Source organism: Alosa alosa, chromosome 21 (assembly GCF_017589495.1).
Source record: "Alosa alosa isolate M-15738 ecotype Scorff River chromosome 21, AALO_Geno_1.1, whole genome shotgun sequence".
Classification (NCBI taxonomy): domain Eukaryota; kingdom Metazoa; phylum Chordata; class Actinopteri; order Clupeiformes; family Clupeidae; genus Alosa; species Alosa alosa.
The window spans coordinates 18,593,110-18,616,314 of record NC_063209.1 but is presented as its reverse complement, the minus strand read 5'-3'; the positions used below and the strand labels follow the sequence as shown (position 1 = coordinate 18,616,314).

Genomic DNA, 23,205 nt, shown 5'->3' with positions numbered 1-23,205 from the left:
TCCCTTCATAATCTGGCCCCATCATATCAGACCTCCTCACCCCATACCTGTTTGTGTGTGTGTGTGTGTATGTGTGTGTGTGTGTGTGTGTGTGTGTGTGTGTGTGTGTGTGTTTGTGTGTGTGTGTGTTCTCAGATGCACCTGGTGAAGGGGTCAGTGATTGCAGACGGGACATTTGCCTACGTTTCCCAGCAGGCCTGGATCTTCCACGGAACCGTGAGGGACAACATCCTCATGGGACAGCCTTTCAACCAGCAAAGGTACCCCACACACACACACACACACACACAAACACACACAAACACACACACACCTGAAGACTGAATGTGTTTATGGATGTGTGTTGGGTGGGACACAAAAACATTTAACTGGCCCAGTGACTATAAGTGTGTGTGTGTGTATGTGTGTGTGTGTGTGTGTGTGTGTGTGTGTGTGTGTGTGTCTTATAGGTATAATGAAGTCATTAGCACATGCTGCCTCAAGCCAGACTTGGCCATACTCCCCTATGGTGATAATACTGAGGTGAGTAGCGTATGTGTGTGTGTGTGTGTGTGTGTGTGTGTGTGTGTGTGTGTGTGTGTGTATTTGCCTATTTGTTATATCTACGTATCTTATAAATGTTTGTGCATGTGCGTTTCTGTGTTTGTGTGTGTGTGTGTGTGTGTGTGTGTGTATTCAGATTGGTGAGCGTGGGCTGAACCTGTCGGGCGGTCAGAAGCAGCGGATCAGTCTGGCCCGAGCGGTCTACTCAAACCGGGACATCTACCTGCTGGACGACCCGCTGTCTGCAGTGGACGCTCACGTGGGCAAACACATCTTTGAGGAGTGTGTGAAAAAAGCCCTGAAGGGCAAGTCTGTCATCCTGGTCACACACCAGCTACAGGTAACTAGTGGACATAAGCTCCAGTTCCAACACAGTCACCGTGGAGATGAACACAACACTGACTCTGTACAATGCTGCTGTGTAGATGTGTGTGGTGGAGTAGAATGGTGATGTATAGATGTGTAGATGTGTGTGGTGGAGTAGAATGCTGCTGTGTAGATGTGTAGATGTGTGTGGTGGAGTAGAATGCTGCTGTGTAGATGTGTAGATGTGTGTGGTGGAGTAGAAGGGTGCTGTGTAGATGTGTGTGGTGGAGTAGAATGCTGCTGTGTAGATGTGTAGATGTGTGTGGTGGAGTAGAATGGTGATGTGTAGATGTGTGTGGTGGAGTAGAATGGTGATGTATAGATGTGTGTGGTGGAGTAGAATGGTGATGTGTAGATGTGTGTGGTGGAGTAGAATGGTGATGTGTAGATGTGTGTGGTGGAGTAGAATGGTGATGTGTAGATGTGTGTGGTGGAGTTGAATGGTGATGTATAGATGTGTGTGATGGAGTAGAATGCTGCTGTGTAGATGTGATGGAGTAGAATGCTGCTGTGTAGATGTGTGTGGTGGAGTAGCATGGTGATGTATAGATGTGACAGAGTAGAATGCTGCTGTGTAGATGTGATGGAGTAGCATGGTGATGTTCTCCACTCCTCTCCTGCATTGCATGCTAGTAGGTTGATTTAGTAGTATAGAGCTGAAGTGCATTATCCATACATGTGTCTCTCCAGTCTTCATGTGGTGTGTGTGTGTGTTTGTGTGTGTTGGTGTGTGTGTGTGACCATCCATCTAATCAGTGTTCATGTGACTAGTGTGTGTGTGTGTGTGTGTGTGTGTGTGTGTGTGTGTGTGTGTTTGTGTGCGTGTGTCCAGAGTCCATCTGGAGTATGTTTGCTGAGTTGCTCTTTGGCCCAGTATATACATTTGTGTGTTTGAACGTGTGTGTGTGAGAGACAGAGTGAGAGAGAGAGAGAGAGAGATTTGGCAGCTTATCTCCCTATAAACTTTTTCAGTTTTCCCCCCAGTTTTATTGTGAATATAATCCATGTATGTGTGTAACTCAGTTGGCAGGGTGCAGTGAGGGTGCCCAGACCCCAGAGGCCCCTAGTCAGCACTGCTGCCTTCACATCACCTGTCTCAGTTATGGCCTCTAATAAAACATCCTACTCCTCCTACCTCCTCTGCTCCACCCCTCCTCTCTCCACCTCCCCCTACTCTTTCTTCTCTTCCCTCCTTTCCTCCCCTCCTCTCCACCTCCCCTCTTCCACCTCTCCTCCTCCCCTCCTCTCTTCCCCCTCCTCTCCTCCTCCCCTCTTCCACCTCTCCTCCTCTCTTCCCCCTCCTCTCCACCTCCCCTCTTCCTCCTCCCCTCCCTCTCTTCCCCTCCTCTCCACCTCCCCTCTTCCACCTCTCCTCCTCTCTTTCCCCTCCTCTCCACCTCCCCTCTTCCTCCTCTCCTCCTCTTCCCCCTCCTCTCCTCCTCCCCTGTTCTTCCTCTCCTTCTCTCCACTGGCGTAGTACCTGGAGTTCTGTGACGACGTGATGCTTCTTGAGAACGGTGAGATTAAGGAGGCGGGGACACACACATCTCTGATGAAGGCCCAGGGCCGCTACGCTCAGCTCATCAACAACTTCCAGCTGGAGCAGACGCATGTACGTCACAAAAACACCACACCCACATCACACTCCCTCTCTCTCTCTCTCTCTCTTTCTCACTGTGAATAGAACACTCTCACTGTGGATAGAACACAACACTCTCACTGTGAATAGAACACTCTCACTGTGAATAGAACACTCTCACTGTGGATAGAACACAACACTCTCACTGTGAATAGAACACTCTCACTGTGAATAGAACACTCTCACTGTGAATAGAACACTCTCCCTTCGGATAGAACACTCTCACTGTGAATAGAACACTCTCACGATCTGACATGTGCATGCGCAGATGATAATCTTTATAATCTTGTTTTACGACGATTTACGACACTGCACAATCTGTTCCACGCTTGCGCACCTTTGCACCGTGGAAGTTTCATTCATTCCCAGCGCTCTGGTACCTACGGTGTAGTAGGCCTAACACCATATAGCAATGAATCGCAAAGGGGAGTGTGAACGTTTACAGTGACAGAAAGACTCAGACTTCATTCCACATGTAACCAAAATGGTGTATGTTCATGTAACAACTCAAGGATTGGCAACCACGTAAACACCTCGTAGGCTTATGCATAGCGTAAGCTACATTTTAAAACATCACAACATCCCCACACTACCTGTCACAAAAATAACAATGCCGCCAAGGTGTAGTACACGGAGTGTGTTTCAAGGCAAAATAGTGTAGGGAAACCGTCACGTTTTCTACTACGTAATTATGTGCATATCGGATTGTGCAGGCAGCACAGATCGTGTACCGACGAACACTCTCACTCTGGATAGAACATTCTCAGTTTCCCTCTTCCTGCTGGTTGAAACACTGAACACACCTTAAGTGGCTTCCTACATCTGTGTTTTTTCTGATTGGTGCAAATGCTTGACGTCTGCGTTTGCGCCTGCATCTGTGAGTTCTGATTGGTGCTTATGTTCTGTAAAGGAGGAACGTACGGAGTCTGTGAGTTCTGATTGGTGCTTATGTTCTGTACAGGAGGAACGTACGGAGCCCCCACCTGATCTTCAGCCAACTGAGGTTCCAAAATCACCTGCAGATAAAAATGCAAACAATGGAGTCATCAATGCCGGTACGCCCCACGTTCCACTGCCGCCCCACTGCTTCAGAACTCTGGCAGTAGTTAGTTAGTTATGCACCTTCATCAGTAGATCTGCAATGCTAGCAGCTGGTCCACAAGGTATTTAGTCTTACAAAACTGTCTCTGTCTTTGGTCTTCGGTCTGGAATACAGAGGCCCAGAGCTATCTGTAGTTTAGATTACAGCCTCTCATCTTTTCCTCTCTCCCTCAGCCTTTGACATGTCAGATGAACTGAAGAAAGGAGAAGAGGCAGCACAAACACCTGACAAGACAGGTAGAGTGGAAGATGCCCCTGTAATATTTAATATCACACGTCTACTCTGTGAAAGCAATGTAAGAACATGTGCATGTTTGTCTATGTGCGCGCGCGTGTGTGTGTGTGTGTGTGTGTGTGTGTGTGTGTGTGTGTGTGTGTGTGTGAAAGCAGATTCAGATAACCAGCTGGTCCAACAGGAAGCCTCTCAGGAGGGATCAGTGACATGGCGGACATACCACCAGTACTGCAAAGCTGCAGGAGGTTAGTCACACACAAACACACACAGCTTTGCATGCATAGGTATGCATGCTTTTATTAGTCATTGTGACCTCCAGGTTATCTCTTGTTACTTTTCATTGTGTGTGTGTGTGTGTGTGTGTGTGTTGAAAAATCAACCACTGTTAGATATCATTCACCAACTTGGGGTTGTGCAAAATTAGGGTAAAAAATGTAAGGACCTATATGTGACCTGTCACCTTATCAATGACTCGTCCCAAAGTATTTGGATCAAGCTTTCTTTGCTTGAGTCTTGGATCCAAATATATGTGTGTGTGTGTGTGTGTGTGTGTTTCCAGGTTATGTCCTTCTCCTCTTCATCATGTTGAGTTTTGTTCTGTTGGTGGGGACGACGGCCTTCAGCAACTGGTGGCTAAGCTACTGGCTGGAACAAGGATCAGGGGTAAAAAAAACACACACACTCACACACACACAAACTCACACAGAGAGTTGTTGGGCCATTTTCAGGTAGGAGATAAGCTAGCTAGTGAACCTCTGGGATAAATGGTGGATCAAGAATGTGTCTAGATATTTCCCAGAGAGATGGCTAACAGAAAACACTGGCATTATCACAGAAGAGTAGGGTTGGGTATCGTTTGGGTTTTATCTGATACTGGTGCCTAATCAATACTTTTAAAACGGTGCCAGTGCCTGAACCGGTATTTACGTTGTTTTTACAATAAAATGGCTAAAGCATGAATTGCTTTTTTTTTATTGATAAGACAAATTTGAATGTGAAATTGAACTGTTACATTCAATTTACTACCAATATATCATTGCTTAAAACAGCTTGCCATGGATGCACACACAATGCTAAGCTCTGCTTTCAAGTTTATCCAGTGTAGGCGGCTTGCCATAAGGTATGTTAAAACCGCTTGCCATGGAACTGCCAGGTAATGGCAACGGCATTTGCAAGCAACCTAATCTAACATTGAGAAACTCTGCTTTCCCAAATGCTTGAAGAAATGTGATGTCTTCCCCCATAACACGCAATAGTTTTAAACATGTTACTGTACATGTGCCGGTGTTGAAGTGTTTAGATTTCCAGCGCTAGTAGCCCTTTTTTCACACAGTGAAAGTATACATGAAAAGTAACATTTTTGTTTTACAAGTTTCTTGGAGAAATACATTTTGAATATGCAAATTAGCTCAACGATAGGCCTAATTGACTTGTGGCCAAGAAGCCATAAAGTCACAAGTAGAAAAAACAGGGGCCAAATAACTAACACATTCATGTCCATTCAGTAAGTTAACCTATGCATAAACACTGGCCTCGGCCTCCAGTTGCTTTTTAAATTCATGTCATCATGTTGTTTGTAACACACTCTGAAATAAAGTTTTCACTTACAACTTTGCTGATAACATTTCAAATAAATGCCAGTTAGCGCATTAGCAAGGTTATTGTGTAAAGTATACTGTTGATGTTGTTTCATAGCCTTTTGCTTGTGTGTAGTTAGGCCTACTGCTAGATTTTGACAGGAGCTCGCGATATTGCTTTAAAGTAAGCTACTTGGCATGGGCTCACACAAGCTGTCAAATACTGTCCACTAGCCTATGTGGTGCACCCCTATGCTTTAAAGTTATACATCTAGTGTTAATGTTAGCTAACTGTATCTGGATGTGTTGCTATCAGAGCAAGACGTTAGAGATGGCGCATGACGTACAGTGATGCCTCGTATTAAAAAAAAAAAAAAAAAAAAAACGGCAGATTTAAGGCACCGAAATGAGGCACTGAAATCCACGTTGTTATCCGATGTCGTTACTACCGTTTGCGTCGGCACCGGTGCCATATTAGAACCGTGTTTCGGTGCTCAACCCTACACCGCTGCTTAGTGCTGGGCGGTATACCGGTTCACACCGTATACCGGTGTATTTATTCGTTATGATATGAATTTTTAATATACCGCCATACCGGTGTATTTGATTACACAACGTTTGGAACGCTGCGCTGTGCGACAGTGTTTCAGACAGGACTTTCTTTACACGCACGCATGGTGCCAATGCGAGGGTAAACACAAAACACCTTAAGTTTTTCCCCTGAAGTATGACCCTTAAGGCTTAATTTCTCCTTAGGTAGGGGGTTTATTTAAGGGTGTTGCACAGAATACCTTAAATTGTTTCTTTAGTTAAGAAAAAACGTTAAGGGATACTGCATTGAAAGGGATTTACCATCACGAAAATTCTATTGAGATTGTTTAACAGCTGTAACTAGCTGGCTAGTAGGTGATGTTAGTTAGCAACCCACCGAACACAGTGAAGTTTAATGTTCTTATCATTCATCTCACCTTAAGAATATTCGCTGAAATTATCCAGGTAGCAAGTAAAGCATGTTATAGACATGCACTGAGCAATACTAGCTGGCTAGTTAGAAATTATCTTGACTGTCATCAGCGAACCAAAACAAACTTTTTTGTTAATGTTTTGCCTAGCGAACCGAACCGAAGCTCATGGCAGGCTAACAAGACATCCACATCCACATGAAGTTAACGTTAGCCTACCACTAACGTCATGTAAACCACACAATAACAATAAGGCATGTTTCTGATAGGCCTATTTGACAGAGTAGGACCTAAGCATATTAGCAGAGAGGTTTTATATTAATTTTCAAAAAAGTATAATTATTGCAAGTTGCACTACTTTTTGTATTGGTTTTATACAAAATGTTTGTGAAATTTGCACAGTAAAAGTTCTGTATTTTGACTGCAATTGTCTTTGCATTCTGATTAGATTCTTCATTAGAATCATGAGTGGCTCTTTGTAAACAGCATCATTTTCTGGGGCCATGCAAAACTGCATTACCACTAGTCAGTGTAGAGTTATTCTACATCATGACAATAAAATAGACCATCCTTACTCAATGTACTGCAGCAATTCCTCTCCCAACTTGTAGAAAATGCTGTGAACATCTGATTATGCATGGAAAAAAAAATACCGTCATATACCGTGAAACCGTAAGAATTTTGAAAAATACCGTGATATACATTTTTGGTCATACCGCCCAGCACTACCGCTGCTCCAAACCGCTATCCAGTGTGATGGTTTTTGTCTGCTAATGCAAATGTAGCCCTTAGCACTGATGCTACGCCAGACGACGCAACTGACTGGGAGTCTGGCAGGATCAAGAACAAAAGGTTTTGCTGTATGCAGATGACCTGTTATATCCCTTTGACCCCTCTGACCCCTGTCTCTAGCATCAGCCCTCAATACAGTATATTAGATACATATGGTGAGGTGTCTGGAGTCTGGACACAAAAGTGAGAAACGGAGACAGAGAACTTTGCACTTCTTATGGCAAAAGCTGAGAAGCTCCTAAAGCTGGAACCCAAAAAAGCTATATCTATCTATCTACCTACCTACCTACCTATCTATCTATCTATCTATCTATCTATCTATCTATCTATCTATCTATCTATCTATCTATCTATCTAGACTACTGTACTGTAAGAGCAGTGCTATACCAAATATTTTCTAGGAGTGGCTGGTTAGGTTTGTCTTACTGTTTTGTATTTTGTGTTGCAGAACTGGACAAATGCTAGTATTGAGAGTGGCTCGGCAGTAGATGTCTCCCTGAACCCCAACCTCCAGTTTTACCAGATCATCTACGGCCTCTGTGTGGTTGCCATGGTAATATTCAGCCTCATCAAAGGCTACTCCTTCACCCAGATAACGCTACGAGCCTCCTCCAAACTCCATGACACCATGTTCCACAAGGTAATACACACACACACACACACACACTCAAACACAAACACACTTACACACACACACACACAGGGCCTAACCCCCATGTCTTCTGCAGATCCTGTTCAGTCCGATGAGCTTCTTTGACACGACGCCCACAGGCCGCATGGTGAACCGGTTCTCCAAGGACCAGGATGAGCTGGACACGGCCCTGCCCTTCAACATGGAGAGCTTCCTGCAGTTCTGCCTCATAGTCACCTTCACCATCTTGACCATCTCTGCTGTCTTCCCCCTCATGCTCATCGCTGTGTCCGTGCTCGGAGTAGTCTTCACTCTCATCCTCTAGTTAGTGTCTACCTACTTGCCTACTGTCTGTGTGTGTCTGTGTATTTATGTGAGAATTACAGTAATCTGTTGTAAGCCCAAATCATGTTGAGTACTGTCTGTTTTTCTCTCACTAATATTACAGTAACACTACTGCTTGCCACAGCAGTCCAGTAAGTCCTGTAAATGACCACTTGGCCAGTTTTCAGAAAGTGCATGCAGTACCTTGTCATCCTGCGTGTATTTTACTTTAAGTATCTTTTCACTCATTTAAACACAATCTGGATTAGACCTGCTTTTAAAATGCAGAACGTTTTCACCCCAAAACAGACATGGCTGTCACTCGCAGTTTTCATACACAATGGAACAAGAAATAAGTGTGCCTTTACGCATCACCTCCTGTGGTTTTGCAAGGCACACCCACTTGTCGCTCAGTCTTCCCATAAAAGCATGTCCATGAGTGGGAAACCTCTATGCTCATGTGACAGGCATGCGTCTTTACCAAAGTGTTGTCTATTTGTACCATAGACTGTAAAAAATTAGGCATATTCGATCTACGTAATAATCAGGTAATAACGTTCGCAGCGGCCATTTTGTTGATATAGAAAATGCATAGGTAGGTCTATTTAATGCAGCTGTCAATTGACAAGCGCGACAGCGCCGGTATTATTGCTGTAGGCTATTATTTATTTGTACAAAATTTAACGTGATGGTAGGCCTATGTGCAATAGGCCTACAGGCCGTTCTAACAACAGCAAAGAGCCCTAGAGTCACCCACTGTCAGAAACATATCTGTCAACTTTTTTCCAGCTGTCTTCCTGTTTTAATATTTTCCCGTAAAATATCCCATATTTTATTACTTTCATAACATTAGCCCCATCGGATTTGGCCGTTTCTGTACTGTTGTCCTGCACCCAGTCCCGTCGGCATGGGGGGGCTTTGGGGGGCCAGGCCCGTTCTGGAAGTCATCTGTGCCCGCCCTGAACGAGCTTGGCTGCTCCAACCAACCCCAATCCCATAGATTGATTTTGAACACTTATTAAATGTAGGCCTAGCCTATACGTTTGTCAATCTAGCAAGTAGCAAATAAAACTGGTAAAATCTGTATTATTCCGTAGCTAATCAATCAGGAACATTAGGTAAGCCCATCACCTAAATGGAGAGGAGGTTACGTGGCGCAGTCTACTTCACTTCTGCACTAACCCCTGTCATCCGATGACAAATATAGCTTATCGGCTCGCAGGTAGGCTATATCTCATATCGTAGTTAGTAGAAGTATGCCTAGTAGTTTCTGGGTTTGTTTGATAGCGTTAACCTTTACAGTTTTTTTTTTTCTTCTGACCTAGTCGAGAACAGGGAGCTTACCACTCCAGGGCCGGGTTATCCAGACTTGGGGCTAACTCCCTAACACTCTATCTGAAAGTGGTTAGCAAAATGAACGAGGATTTTGGTTTTATCTGCGGATTTATTTTTTACATTATTTTGAATATGACTAGCTCCAGTCTCAACAGCACGCCTACTTTTTCCACACGCATCTCAGTTCTAACACACATATCCCTCTCCTTTTCTCTCTCCATCCCGCGCACAGGGCTCTCTTTAAAGGAGCTGCACCATTTTACAACAATTGCATCTACATTTTCATATTGGAATGTTTTGTCAAGTGTAAGCTTAAACTACCGTGATCAATTTAAATTCCAGTGCCCCCCCTGGAAAGGTGTAATGCCCGTCCGTGAATTTGTGTCTGCCGCCGGGTCTGCCTGCACCCCTGCCCTTCCAGCGAAAATATGTTTTTAAAGCATTGTTTTTCTTGCCTGAAGGCGACCTTAGAGTGATCAGAACAGTGTGGGAGACAGTCCATGGGACCAACCTGTAAAAGCATGAATTTATGCTGTGAAAACGGACATTTTAACATGGGGGTCTATGGACATTTGCTCCCTTTTGGGACCTGCCCCTAGCGGATTTTCGATGTATTGCAATTTTTCGCATTTCCGGGTAGGCTTCATTGTTCAAATTAGAATGTTGCCGCTTGATTTGTACATACCATGTCATGTCTTTAGGCCAGGGGTGGGCAAACGTTTTGGCTCAAGGGCCACATTGGGTTTCGAAAATTGGCTGGCGGGCCGCACAACAACCCCCCCACGCCACACGCTTAAAAAAATACATTTTTTATAGCCTATAATTTAGTATGAAAAGTATTTGTTTTAAAATATTAATTGCTTAAAAATACTGCTAATTTTATGCTGTTTAACAAATGTATAAATTGTGCACTGTCGCTTTAAGACAGTCGCTTTAATTCACGTTTATTTCTCAATGATCTTCTGCCTGCTCCGCTATGGCTAGTGCTGTACCTATACGGCTGGGCCCTCTCACAGTTTTTAAATGGTCAGTAGTGGGAACTACTGTTGCCTTCATGATTTCCTTTTAAAACTTTCTTATAAGAAGCAGATATCAATTATCAACAATCACAAGCCAGCTGGAACCTGCGGCTCTCTCTCCCTCTCGTGAGTGCAGACGTGTTCCAAATTAAATGGATTGCATAATGCTCACGTTAGATCTGCTGCAAAGGAGATAACTAAGAGTTAACTTAGTTTAACATGATGTTATCTCTATTTAACATGATGTTTTGACATTGACATTGTAAACGTTATCTAAGGAGAGTGAAAAGCAGTTTGCAGTAGAGCTAACCAACGTCGTCTCTATCGCAGGAAAAAAATAGCGAGCAGCCTGATAACTAAATGAAATGCTCGGCGGGCCGGATGAAAGTGTTTGGCGGGCCGGAGTTTGCCCACCCCTGCTTTAGGCGCATATTGCAAGGGGATAGGTGCAAATGTGTTAGTACAACTGCCCCTTAGTAAACTTGTGTTCGTAAACACTGTGTTTGTGTTTGTCAGCATGTTCCAGCGGAGCATCCGTGAGATGAAGCGTTTGGAGAATGTGAGCCGCTCACCATGGATCTCTCTCACTACCTCAGTCATCCAGGGCCTCAGTACTATACACGCCTACGACAAGAGAGAGCAGTACATCGAGCAGTAAGAAATCACACACACACACACACACACACACACACACACACATCATCATCATTAGCTCTTTAATAATCTTTTGATGTCCGGTAATGTGTATCCAAATCTGGGGCCTACACCTCCTTGTATCAATGTATCTACCCCATCTGACTTCAAAGAGCCCAATGGCCTTGGTTTGCTTCATATTTTTCTTTCTGTCACTAATAAACATGCCCCCCCTAGACACTTCATATGAATGTCAGAAGTATTGATCCACAAATGGATCTAGTCAGGGTTTGGGTCTCTACCTCAGACCCTAATATCTTAGTATTATCGAAGACCTGGTTGAACAAATCTGTTTTGGATTCTTCTATTCAAATTAATGGCTATAACATTTTCCACAGTGACCTTCCAAGCAAGGGTGGTGGTATTGCCATTTATGTTAAAACCAGGTTAGCTGCAGAGTAACAAAATCATTCTCCCTTCCTAATCTCTTAGAGCCAAGTTCAATTCACGTTCACGACGACGAGATGGCACTAATGTCCTGAAACACTAACTAAGACTATCTTAAGATGCATTATTGTTGACGAAAAAAGACGAGACTAAAATGTTTTGCATGAAATAAAAACTAAGATAAAATCTCTCTTCATTTTCGTCTACAAAATGAGAAGACAGAATATCTAGCTGTTACGTTTTCAAAATATTCTGAATGAGTTCATGCTCCTGTAGGCTAGTCTACGTGCTGTTGCTGCAACCCTGTGGCTGCAACACGAAACTACATGGAACAAGAACACCGGAGATTTCTGCCAGAGTTAAGCTAACTACCTAGCTTTATCACACAATGCTACATACCCAGAAGTTGAAGCTTCTCTCATACAAACTAACATCCCCCAGAATGTCCATACGAAAATGTTTAGCATGCAATGTCAACTATTTGACTAGTTACACTGATGATGCAAAGTTTTCTAGCAAGTAAGCTAATATGGAAAGTTCGCTAGCAAGTTAGCTATGGATAAGATGGAGAGTTTGTTTGGGGAATGTGTTGCCTTTGGGCGCATATTGCCATCTAGCGTGGCGGAGTAAAACATTAATACTTGGGTCTACGACAGTGTTTCTCAAACTTTTTCAGACGAAGGACCACCTAACTAACCTGACCCTAGCCAGATGAATTTCGCTCCGCCTAGCTCCACTCATCCATCTGGAACCGATCCATTGAAGTGTTGCTTCAGAAGGCTGGGCCTAATCAAAAAATGCTTGCATATGATTGAATAAGCCACTTGTCCGTCATCTATTGACGTGCTACTTCAACCACTCACATCGAAGCCAACCCGTGACGCTTAATAACAGTCTCACAGTCCCTTCTACGCTTATGTCACATCTATGAAACTCCGCCCTGCGTCCTGATTGGCTGTACCATAAAATCGGTTGCAGAAATCACTCTCAATGGAAGAGGTCCCAGATGGATGTGAGTGAAGCTAGGCGGAGCTAAGTGGAACGACATTCATCTGGCGAGAGTCAGGTTACCACGTAACTAACCCTAGCTAAAAAAAAAAGAAAGATTAGACCTACTTCACCAGTATATTAGTCTACACAATAGGCCTACTCACTGAACCGCCTTGCTTATTGTCTTTGCACTTTGCTTATTGTGTCAGAGGATTCATATGATTTAAACTGGCATATCTTACATAGACAGTGTTGCAGAACTGTTTGGATTTACATACAAGTTGGTTCAATATTGCAAACAACTCATCTATATTATATTTTACCACATCTGCTCGCGGACCACTTGGGATAGCTTGCAGACCACCACACTTTGAGAAACACTGGTCTACGAATATCATGACAGTGGTCCAGTCAAATCTTTTACTGTCTATGGTCAAATCCCAGCCGAGCTATAATTGTAGCTTGACTTACCTGTGCATGTAAACATACTGACTGACAAAAAATCAGAATGAGTAATTATAACAGACGAGTAGCTCTGTTGACACACAATATTGTTGGAAAATTGAGATGTGTGAAACACTATTTGACTCAAATGGTAATCAGAAATAATTTGTTATAAAAAAAAAGACTAAACTGTTTTGACTAAAACTGACTAAGACTAAGATAACTTTAGTTTTCATTTGACTAAAACTAGACTAAAATGACGAGACTTTTAGTCGACTAAAACTTGACTAACAAAAATGATATTTGAATGACTAAATATGACAAAGACTAAAAAGGACATTTCATCACAAGACTAAGACTAAATTAAAATTAGGTGACAAAATTAACACTAAGTCCCTAATAGACCTAACACTCACCAATACACCACAGATATATCCAGCTGTATGTGTATTCTCAAATGACATCAGTGACCATTGTGCAATAGGTTGTGTCAGGGACACCCGGCTTCCTAAAATCGAGCCTTGTAACTTTTGAAGGTTTGTAGAACAGGCCTTTCTACAGGTTTACACAACTGTGACTTCTCTAGAATTCGTCTTATTCCCAGACATTAACACTGCCTGGAACTACTTTCATTCAATTTTTCTTTCTGTCACTAATAAACATGCCTCCCTTAGACGCTTCAGTATTAAGGGGCGGGAAAACTCATGGTTTTACCCTTAACTGGCTTCTCTGATTTATGAGAGAAATGTCACATGAGCCTTAGCAAGGAATTTCAACTCTCAGTCTGACTGGACTGACTTCAGTTACCTCAGAAACAAATGTATCGGTAATCATCGCATGAGAAAATGTAAATCTGACTTCTTCCTCCAGTCAGTTTCTAGTAATCTGAATAACCCCTTGAAATCATGGAAAATTATTAAATCTCTAATATGCCCTGTTACTGACACTGCCCTCACCCAACATATTGTACAGGATGCTCAGCAAATCCATCCTGACAAAGCTTCCTATCCATATGTCTCTCCACCTAATAACTGCTTCTCTGGTTTATCTGACCCTCTGGACAGATAAGGTTTGACTTTGAATGCATCCCCTTTTCTTTTTTAAGGGTCTTAAAGGGGTGATAGAATGATGATATAGGGTATTTTGTGCTGGTCCTTAAGGTCTCTGAATAGGGTGTGTAACATTGGTTGGGCTGAAAATGGCATATGTGCTGTTCTGTGCTAATGCAAGCCTGGTTAAAAGCCCTAGAATGAAACGAGAGGTTTTCTTCCTTTTATGGTATGCTCATGAATATTTAGATGACCTGCGTGCTGATTGGTTGGTTTACAACGAGTTTAAGCTCGAGCAAAGACGCAAACATGGCCGACAGCACTCACTGAAACAGCCAATGTGGAAATACTATGGAGACATAGGTGGTGAACAGCATATTTGAGCCTGAATCAAAGGAAGAATCTGAAATAGAGGAGCAACCAGTCGCCCATAGATTGGAAATGACTACTTCAGAGTGGTAAGTTTTGTCATTTACTTGAGTTTGCCAGAGTAGCCCAGTTAGCTAGCTGTAATACTCGCGACGTTAGTGTCGTAGAGACTAAGCTAAACATTGTATTAGGGTCGTTTTTAGCATTGTAAGCAACAGAAGTTATTCATTTGCACACAAACAAATGTTTTACAACTTGTACCCTTGTGCAATTTTTGTCAAGATGTCCAGTTAGAAACTAGCTGAAAAGTTTGTAGTCCGTGGGCAGTTCAGGCTATGCTGTAGTGAAAGGAGTGCTGCTTGCAAGGAAAGTACTCGTTTTTAGTCAGTAAGTATATTCTCCTGGTGAATAGGTCATCTGATTAGGAGTTACATACATTATTGTAGTGGTAATATGCGATCTTACAACAGGACGCCCAGTTAGCTGGGCAGGAGCTCTGTGCAGTTCGTGAGGCTATAACGCTATTGCTGAAGTGAAAGGAGTAGCCTACTGCTCGCGTCAATGAAAATATTACGTTTGTGTCAGTAGGTCTAATGTACTCGTGTAACTACTATCCTGCTGATTAAGTCATCTGATTATCAAGATTTTTACGTTCTTTCCATGTAGTAATGTATGATCTTACAACAGGACGTCCAGTTAGCTGGGCAGGAGCTCTGTGCAGTTTGTAGCCTATGGCTGAAGTGAAACGAGGTCAACTTAAAAATATTACTAGGCCAATTTGTGTCAATTCAAAAACACTTATTTATCCCCAAGGGGAAATTTACATAGTAGGCTACTTAAAATACAGTAGGTACAGTCAGTGTAATGTAATCTTGTAACTATCCTGCTGACATCTGATTGAGATTATTACCTTCTTTCCCTGTAGTAGCCTAATATGTGATCTTACAACTCTGGTAACTAAAACTGGAGACATTTGCTACTTTGTGCTACCTGCTCATTCAAAATTACGAAATAACAGCAGGGAAATTATGTTTGTTTTTACAGGTTATTAAAAGAATGACCCAGGTTCCTGAGGAGCTGACCTGAATGACCCATCATGGCCTCAATCCGTTGTGCCTCTATATTCTTTGCAAAATGCAATGAATATTTACTGAGCTGACCATGGCCGTTTGAGAATCAGAGGAATGGAAAGGTGAGGACAATCTGATACAAGTGTTAGCAGTTACAGAATATAAATAAAATATTTTTAACCAATACACATTCATTATTGGTTCAGCATATTGCAAAAACACAGTTTGATCAACACCACAAAATGATAAACTTTATTTTTTTTTTTCAACAATCGTCCAGTGATACTCTGATGTAAAATATAAAAAAATAAATAGTAAAAAAAAATTGCTTTTCCACCCTGTTCTCGTTGCAGGCAATGAAGTGACTTGGCCTACAGGTCTTTTGTGAGCAGGAGCTGGGGTTTCCTTAGAAGAAGTGTCCGTGTCATGATCCCCTTGTGCGTGGTGCTACGCATATGGAGGGAACTTCCGGATACTTCAGGGCATTACGCTGATTCAGACCTTTTCGACTGAACCGCTGTGACATGTTCAGCAACAGCATCCTCCATGGAAGGTCTGTCTAGCTGAGCACACAAGTCCTGGGGCACAGGAATCCGCTGGACAGCATCCCAATAAGGAAGAGGGTCTTTGATGATCTCGAAGAGGACAAGAAAAAGGACTTATATTGGATACTGTAATACAGTGCATTGTAGGCTATATACTGTACAATAAACAAATTGAATGGCCCTGAACATTGTGCTTTGTTTACAGTACTGATGATGATTGACACCAGTAGCATCAGGTCTAAGACAGCCTGTTGTGTGTGAATCGATAAGTTCTTTTTAGTGCCTATACTGTTGCACATTTTGATTTGTTGTTTGTAATAAAAACATATATTTTTATTAAACTTACAAATTGTTTGGCAAGTCTGTACATAGTTTCTCCTTGGCTGTCTTCTGTTGTGGGGACTCACCATTGTCATTGAAGTGCATGGCTGCTAGATAAAACCTAAACCAAACAACAGAAATGTTGTAACACAAGTGAAAGTCACTTTTGCATGCACACACCAAGCTGTTAACTCACAGCAAAAGCATTTGCTAATATTCTAAGCTCCGCAAGATGCCACACTTAGAGCATCTGTTTGGCATGCTGCCGTTCTTGTAATGTTCTAAAATAAGAACGTGCAAATAAATCCATTGTATCTAGACAACACGGTTTTCAACATATCGACTAGATATCATTTGAATTGATAACGTGAAGTTGTTTCCACTTCTGACGTCAAAAACGTATGTGTTATATGGGTATGGGTTATATTACAGCTTAGCAACCAAACTATCCTGTTACTCAGCTTCAGTTAGCTACTGTATCTTGCTGAGAACATAACCTGTCAGACATCTCGACAAACATGCATAGTAAAATGTAGGTTAACATGACAACACAGGTTTTATCCGAATGACACACAGGAAAATTAAATAGCCTTGCCAATTAATGAACTAAATCACACATTCTACTTGCTAGATACACGTTAGCATGGCTAATAACTGCTTAGCGACCAAATAATACTTACAGCATGCGGTTGTGATGACCTTACGGTCGGAACAGCCCCTCGTTTCAGTAACAGCAGCTTAGCAAATCCTGCTTAACTGTACAAGGTTTTGAAAACTGCCTTCGGTGAAATGTTTTGCAAATTAATAACAGAGTGTGGAACTTTGCAGGGATCTTCTTCTGGTAGAAAAACATTATCCATGCCCCTCGAACTTTTGAATCCTTGGGAAGACTATGGAAAGTCTCAGCTTTCTTTGTAGCCTAAGTTTCAACCTGAACACTGCATTTACGACCGCGGGCTCATTTTCGATATCCTTGAAGAACTGTCTGCTTTATAATTCCTGTGGAAGTAAACGAGCATGCAGCTAAACTAGTGTTTGTCTCATCTTCGCTCTCCGTTCACGTTCCTGGGCTGAGAGCACCAGTGGGCTGGTCTGTATGTAAATTTTGAGGCGTGACAAATGTACAGGCCAGAGCCAAATAAGGTACCACCTGCTAGTTTGCGTAAACTCGCAGCTTCGTTTGGATTCGCCCGTTTTATTGCGGGAGTTTAGAATTGTGAGATTTGCATAGGAAGGAGGTGTCGGTGGGGTTTTGAAGTTCTCTGTATGTCCGTTTCACCCACTGAACTATCACTATTCATCTATGACAAAGTAAACTCGGTTTTGCATTCTATGACCCCTTTAAAGAAATTGATCCTAGGAAATCAGCTGGCCCTGACAGTCTTGATAACTCTCTTTTGAAACTGGCAGCAGATACTATAGCAAAACCTTTAACATACATGTTTAATTTATCTCTCTCTTCCATTGTCATTCCAGACATTTGGAAGTCAGCTTATGTGTTGCCCCTCTTAAGGGAGGAGGTCCCTCTACTCTTGACAATTACTGCCCTATTTCAAAACTGTATGTACCGGTACTTGCTAAGATCTTGGAGTCCTTAGTTAATTCCCAGGTTAAAGACTTTCTGCAAAAGCACCCCACAGGCTTTTGGGCCAGCTCTAGGGCCAGCATATCACTATTACTGCAGCCACTCTGGTGTTAAAGGACATTTCTAATGCTCTGAACAAGAAAGATGAGCTCTGCTGCCCTGTTCATTGACTTGTCTAAGGCCTTTGACACAGTTGAACATACTATTCTCTCTCAGAGACTTCTGGACATTGGCTTGAGCTCCAATGCTGTTAGTTGGTTTAAGAACTACCTCACCAGCAGAACTCAAACTGTTTTGGTCATAGGTCAGATTCCTTAGAGGATAAGAAAGGTGTCCCTCAAGGATCAATCCTTGGTCCAGTTCTTTTCACAATCTACATCAACACCATTGCCACTGCTGTAGAGAGCGCCAACATACATCTTTATGCGGTTGATGCCGTTTTATATTGCACTGCTCCCACCCTTGCTCCACATTAGATGGGAAGAGAATTGACAAAGTTTCAGCATACAAATATCTAGGTCTGTGGATTGATGGAAAGCTTACTTCCAAAAAATTGGTGCACAAGCTCAGAGTGAAGCTTGGATTCTATTTTAGAAATAACTCTTGTTTACCATAAAGGCTAGAAAAAACAGGTTAATGCTACTTTCCTGCCAAGTGTTGGGTTATGGGGATATATGCATGCTACCTCTACCACTTCGAGGGGCAGCCGTAGCCTACTGGTTAGGGCTTCGGACTTGAAACTGGAGGGTTGCCGGTTCGAACCCCGACCAGTAGGAACGGCTGAAATGCCCTTGAGCAACCCCTCACTGCTCCCTGAGCGCCGCTGTAGCAGGATTAGTGTGTGCTTCACCTCACTGTGTGTTCACTGTGTGCTCAGTGTGTTTCACTTCACGGATTGGGATAAATGCAGAGACCAAATTTCCCTATACTTATATAGCACTTGACTCTGTGGGCCAGATGTACGTACATTTGCAAACGTAGCGTTATCAGCATCATTGACACACCGCAGATTGCGAACGCTGTCAGACCCAAGTTTCGGTCAGATTTATCAGTCGCTCAACTTAGTGTAAACCGGCCTTTTCTGTCTTTTCTCCGCCCATAAACGCAATTTACTTAACGCCCACAACTGAATGGCAGCCTACATACAAGCATAATTGAATGAAGTTAACTGATGACAACATTAAAAAGAATCAAACATTTAGCGATCATGAAATACCATACATGATAAGATGTAAACAAGCAGGGAGAAAATGAAGATCAGTAGTTCTACTCAAACTACTGCACGTAGGCTATGGAAGATTGGTTAAATCTAGCAAGTAGGAAAGTTTAAAGGAATTATCCGGAGTAAAATGCACTTTAGATCAATTTACGGATGATTGGGAGTACATACGTTGAGTTGATTTTTCGAAATAGTTGCTGAAGTTGATGCGTCTTTAGGGGAAAGTCCGTCAGGAGTCGATTGCGAGTGTGGAGTAACACGCCTGGAAATTCATTGTGAATTTCCAGAGGGCGTTACTCCACACTTGGCAAACCGGAATCCTCACGGACTTTCCCTAAAAGACGCCAGCCGCGGCAGCTTTATTTCCGAAAGGTACTGGCTTGATGAAATTCATTCTGGACTCTCTATCCGACCACATAAAGACCTTGGGATACTTCGGTTTGGCTTTAGGGACCCTCTACTCACTACCACGTAAGTGTAATGTTGTTTGGAACTGTAGAAGAGGTATAAAAATAGCGTTTTGTAGCGGCAAAATGACTTGCCCTGGTCACTTCCAGGCTAACGAGTTTTGACTAAAAACGGTAAAATGAAACTTTCTCAAAACACATCCGAATTACATGATTTTGATGTCAACTCAACGTATGTACTCCCAATCATCCGTAAATTGATCTAAAGTGCATTTTACTCCGGATAATTCCTTTAAGTGAATGACGTGAAAGTGAAAGTAAGACATTCGAAAGGCCAACGAAAGTTAAGGTTGCTTTTGGTAGTACAAATACTTTCACCACAAAAACTGGTGCTCTAAATAGCGATTCTGTTGGCTTTGAAAGGTTCTCTTATTGACGCATTGAACTGCAATTTGGATTAACACCTGCTTTTACAAGGCGGAAGTATTTAGGCGCAGAATAGACGTGCGCTTTCAGGAGCAGTCTTTGTACATACCGCAGAATACATAATTAGGCGCTCTTTACTCTTCCCCTCCCCCTTTTTATGCTAAACTCCCACTTTCCCTTGGATCCTCCCATGAATGCATATGCATGACATGACAAACGCAATCTGCCACTTTCAGCTCCCGCGACAGGCAGTTTTTGCACTTTTACATCATTGCGGCCTGTTTGTACATACCTCGCAATGATTTTACACGCACATTGCGCCTGAAGTGGGCGCAAAAGCATTAGTACATCTGGCCCTGTGTATCATGGTGCATTACGCTTCATCACAAATCCCAATGCATGTATGCATCACGACTGTCTTTTTACAAGATGGCTGGTTTTAGTTCTCTTGGTCTCTGTAGATGGTTTCACTAGCCTTCTTCATTTGGAATCACAGTAAATATAGTCTCCGTTCCAATAAAACCCTGCTCATTACCATACCACAAATGGCTCAGAACTGGGAAAGATTGCTTTTATACTCTGCCCCTTGGTGCTGGAACCTCCTTCAAAAATAAACCACTCAGACATTTTAAACATTTACTTAAGACACTAATGTCATATCACTGCACCTGTTTCACCAATAACCCTCCCCTTTTTAGTTTTTGTCTATATATGTATTTGGCTGTTGTTAAATGTAGCTCTTTTTGTTATTTAACCTATTGTTTGTTGTGTCTGGACCTGTCATTGTTTGTCTTTGTTGTATACCTTTCTGTTGTTTTTGTTGTATACCTTCTGTTCTCTTTTTTTCTGTACTTTTGCGAGCCCAGGGCTCCCTTAAAAAAGAGATGTAAGACCTCAATGGGACTCACCTGGTAAAATAAAGGATAAATAAAATAAATCAGCTAAATCACCAAATGTAAATGCTTGTTGTCTATAGTAAAAGGTGTTTTGTGGTGCAGAAGAAAATGGTGTGTGTGTGTGTGTGTTATAGATTCAAACGTATGGTGGACACCAACTCGAACCACTTCCTGCTGTTTAATTGCGGCACGCGGTGGCTGTCCTTCTGGCTGGACTTCATGTCTGCCTTAATCACCCTGACGGTGGCGTTGTTCGTAGTGCTCAGCCCAGACACCATCAGCCCCTCCTTGAAGGGTCTGGCCCTCTCCTACACCATACAGGTGAGCAATACACCATCACTACACCATACAGGTGAGATATACACCATCACTACACCATACTGGTGAGCAATACACCATCACTACACCATACAGGTGAGATATACACCATCACTACACTATACAGGTGAGCTGTACACCATCACTACACCATACAGGTGAGGTATGCACCATCAGTACAGCCTACAGTTGGAATATGTACCATCCTCTCTTTGTTTCTCCTGCCTAAGTACACCCCAGTCATCAAACGTGTGAAACCAACAACAAAAGCCGTTAAGGTCTGGATGGAAAACGCAGACTCCACTCTATAACAACAGTTCCAGCACACTGACTGGAATTTGTTTGCTGCTGACGCCTCGATGGACTCCCATACAAACATTCACACATACACCAACTCTGTCCTGGATTATATCAACAAGTGTGTACAGGGAGTGACTACACATAAAACAGTGAAACTATTCCCTAACCAGAAACCCTGGATGAACAAAGAAGTTTGCCTCCCCCTCAAGGCTAGGGATGCAGCCTTCAGGCTGGGAGACCAGGAGGCCTACAGCTCAGCCAGATCCAACCTGAGGAAAGGAATATCCAGGGCCAAACACACCTACAAGAAAAGGATTGAAGACACTTCAACTTCTCCGACCCCCGGCGTATGTGGCAACTGGCAAGGTCTACATACAGTCACCAACAAATACCCTTGCAACTCTTCCCTTCCCTCCCAGACGAGCTGAACCACTTCTATGCTCGATTTGACCGAGAAAACAAGGAGGCAGCCTTTAAGTCAGCTGTTTCAGCGGACGAGGACATACTCCAATTTTCCACCTCAGAGGTCTGCGACATCCTGGGCAGAGTGAATGCTCGGAAAGCTGCTCGGAAGGAGTCCCCGGACGTGTGTTGCGAGCCTGCTCGGAGCAGTTGGCTGGTGTCTTCACCAACATCTTTAACATGTCTCTGGCCCACTCAACAGTCCCCCACAGTTTTAAATCTGCCACTATTGCTCCGGTGCCTAAATAGTCCACAGCCAAAGAGCTGAACGACTTCCGCCCGGTTACACTGACACCCATTATTGCGAAATGCTTTAAAAGGCTGGTCCTCTCACAGCTGAAATCATTTCTGCCTGTTACACTGGACCCGTATCAATTTGCGTACCGACGCAACAGATCAACAGAGGATGTCATCTCCACTGCGCTCCATCTGGCACTCACCAATCTGGACAGTCCCAATACATATGATAGAATGCTGTTCATTGACTTCAGTTCAGCATTCAACACTGTGATCCCATTCAAGCTGATCTCCAAGCTAGGCCAGCTTGGCATCAGCAACACACTTTGCAACTGGATTATGGACTTCCTTACTAACAGACCCCAGACTCTCCTCCACCATCACCCTGAACACTGGCGTGCAGCAAAGCTGTGTGTCGAGCCCTTTGCTCTACCCCCTCTTTACTCATGGCTGCACCCCTGTTTATGGCTCCAATGCTATAATCAAGTTCGCAGATGACACCACAGTGGTGGGCCTGATCAGAGAGGTTGATGAAACAGCATATAGAGATGAGATTCAGCACCTACTGTAGCTATGTGGTGCAAAAACAATAACCTGGCACTCAATACCCAGAAGACCAAGGAGATCATTGTGGATTTCAGGAGAGATTTCAAGAGCAGGGCACACATCCCCCTCCACATCAGCAGTGCTGTACCTGTACTCTGCTAAATGACAATAAAGTTGAATCTAATCTAATCCAATCAGGTCACCAAGGAGGTCAGCAGGTTTAGCACTGCCCTCTGGTAAATCATGAGGTGTGTCCTGCCAGACTGGTTTTACCACTGTGGAACTGATCCAAATACTTTAAAGCTCTAAACGTTTAACTACCATCTGAAGCTGTACATTATAGCTACTGGCTCTGGTCCAATCTGAGAGATTAGGGGTAGAGGGGTAGCTCTTTCAGGAGTTAAGGCAGTGGGGTAC

At 43.1% G+C, this 23,205-nt stretch overlaps 1 protein-coding gene and 1 long non-coding RNA gene across 2 annotated transcripts in view; both read left to right on the top strand.

The window, feature by feature from the left end:
* The window catches only part of LOC125286170 (ATP-binding cassette sub-family C member 12-like), a 37,890-nt gene that overhangs the window by 8,298 nt on the left and 6,387 nt on the right, over positions 1 to 23,205 (top strand). Inside the window, 12 exon segments of the mRNA XM_048230937.1 lie at positions 136 to 260; positions 450 to 522; positions 680 to 883; positions 2,387 to 2,521; positions 3,510 to 3,603; positions 3,824 to 3,886; positions 4,040 to 4,129; positions 4,444 to 4,547; positions 7,664 to 7,855; positions 7,944 to 8,170; positions 11,041 to 11,178; positions 21,060 to 21,246. Coding sequence (XP_048086894.1) covers positions 136 to 260; positions 450 to 522; positions 680 to 883; positions 2,387 to 2,521; positions 3,510 to 3,603; positions 3,824 to 3,886; positions 4,040 to 4,129; positions 4,444 to 4,547; positions 7,664 to 7,855; positions 7,944 to 8,170; positions 11,041 to 11,178; positions 21,060 to 21,246 — 1,632 coding nt within the window.
* LOC125286171 lies at positions 14,390 to 16,013 on the top strand. The gene is made up of 3 exons (XR_007192131.1): positions 14,390 to 14,545; positions 15,501 to 15,648; positions 15,880 to 16,013. It is a non-coding gene; the product is annotated as an uncharacterized LOC125286171 (long non-coding RNA).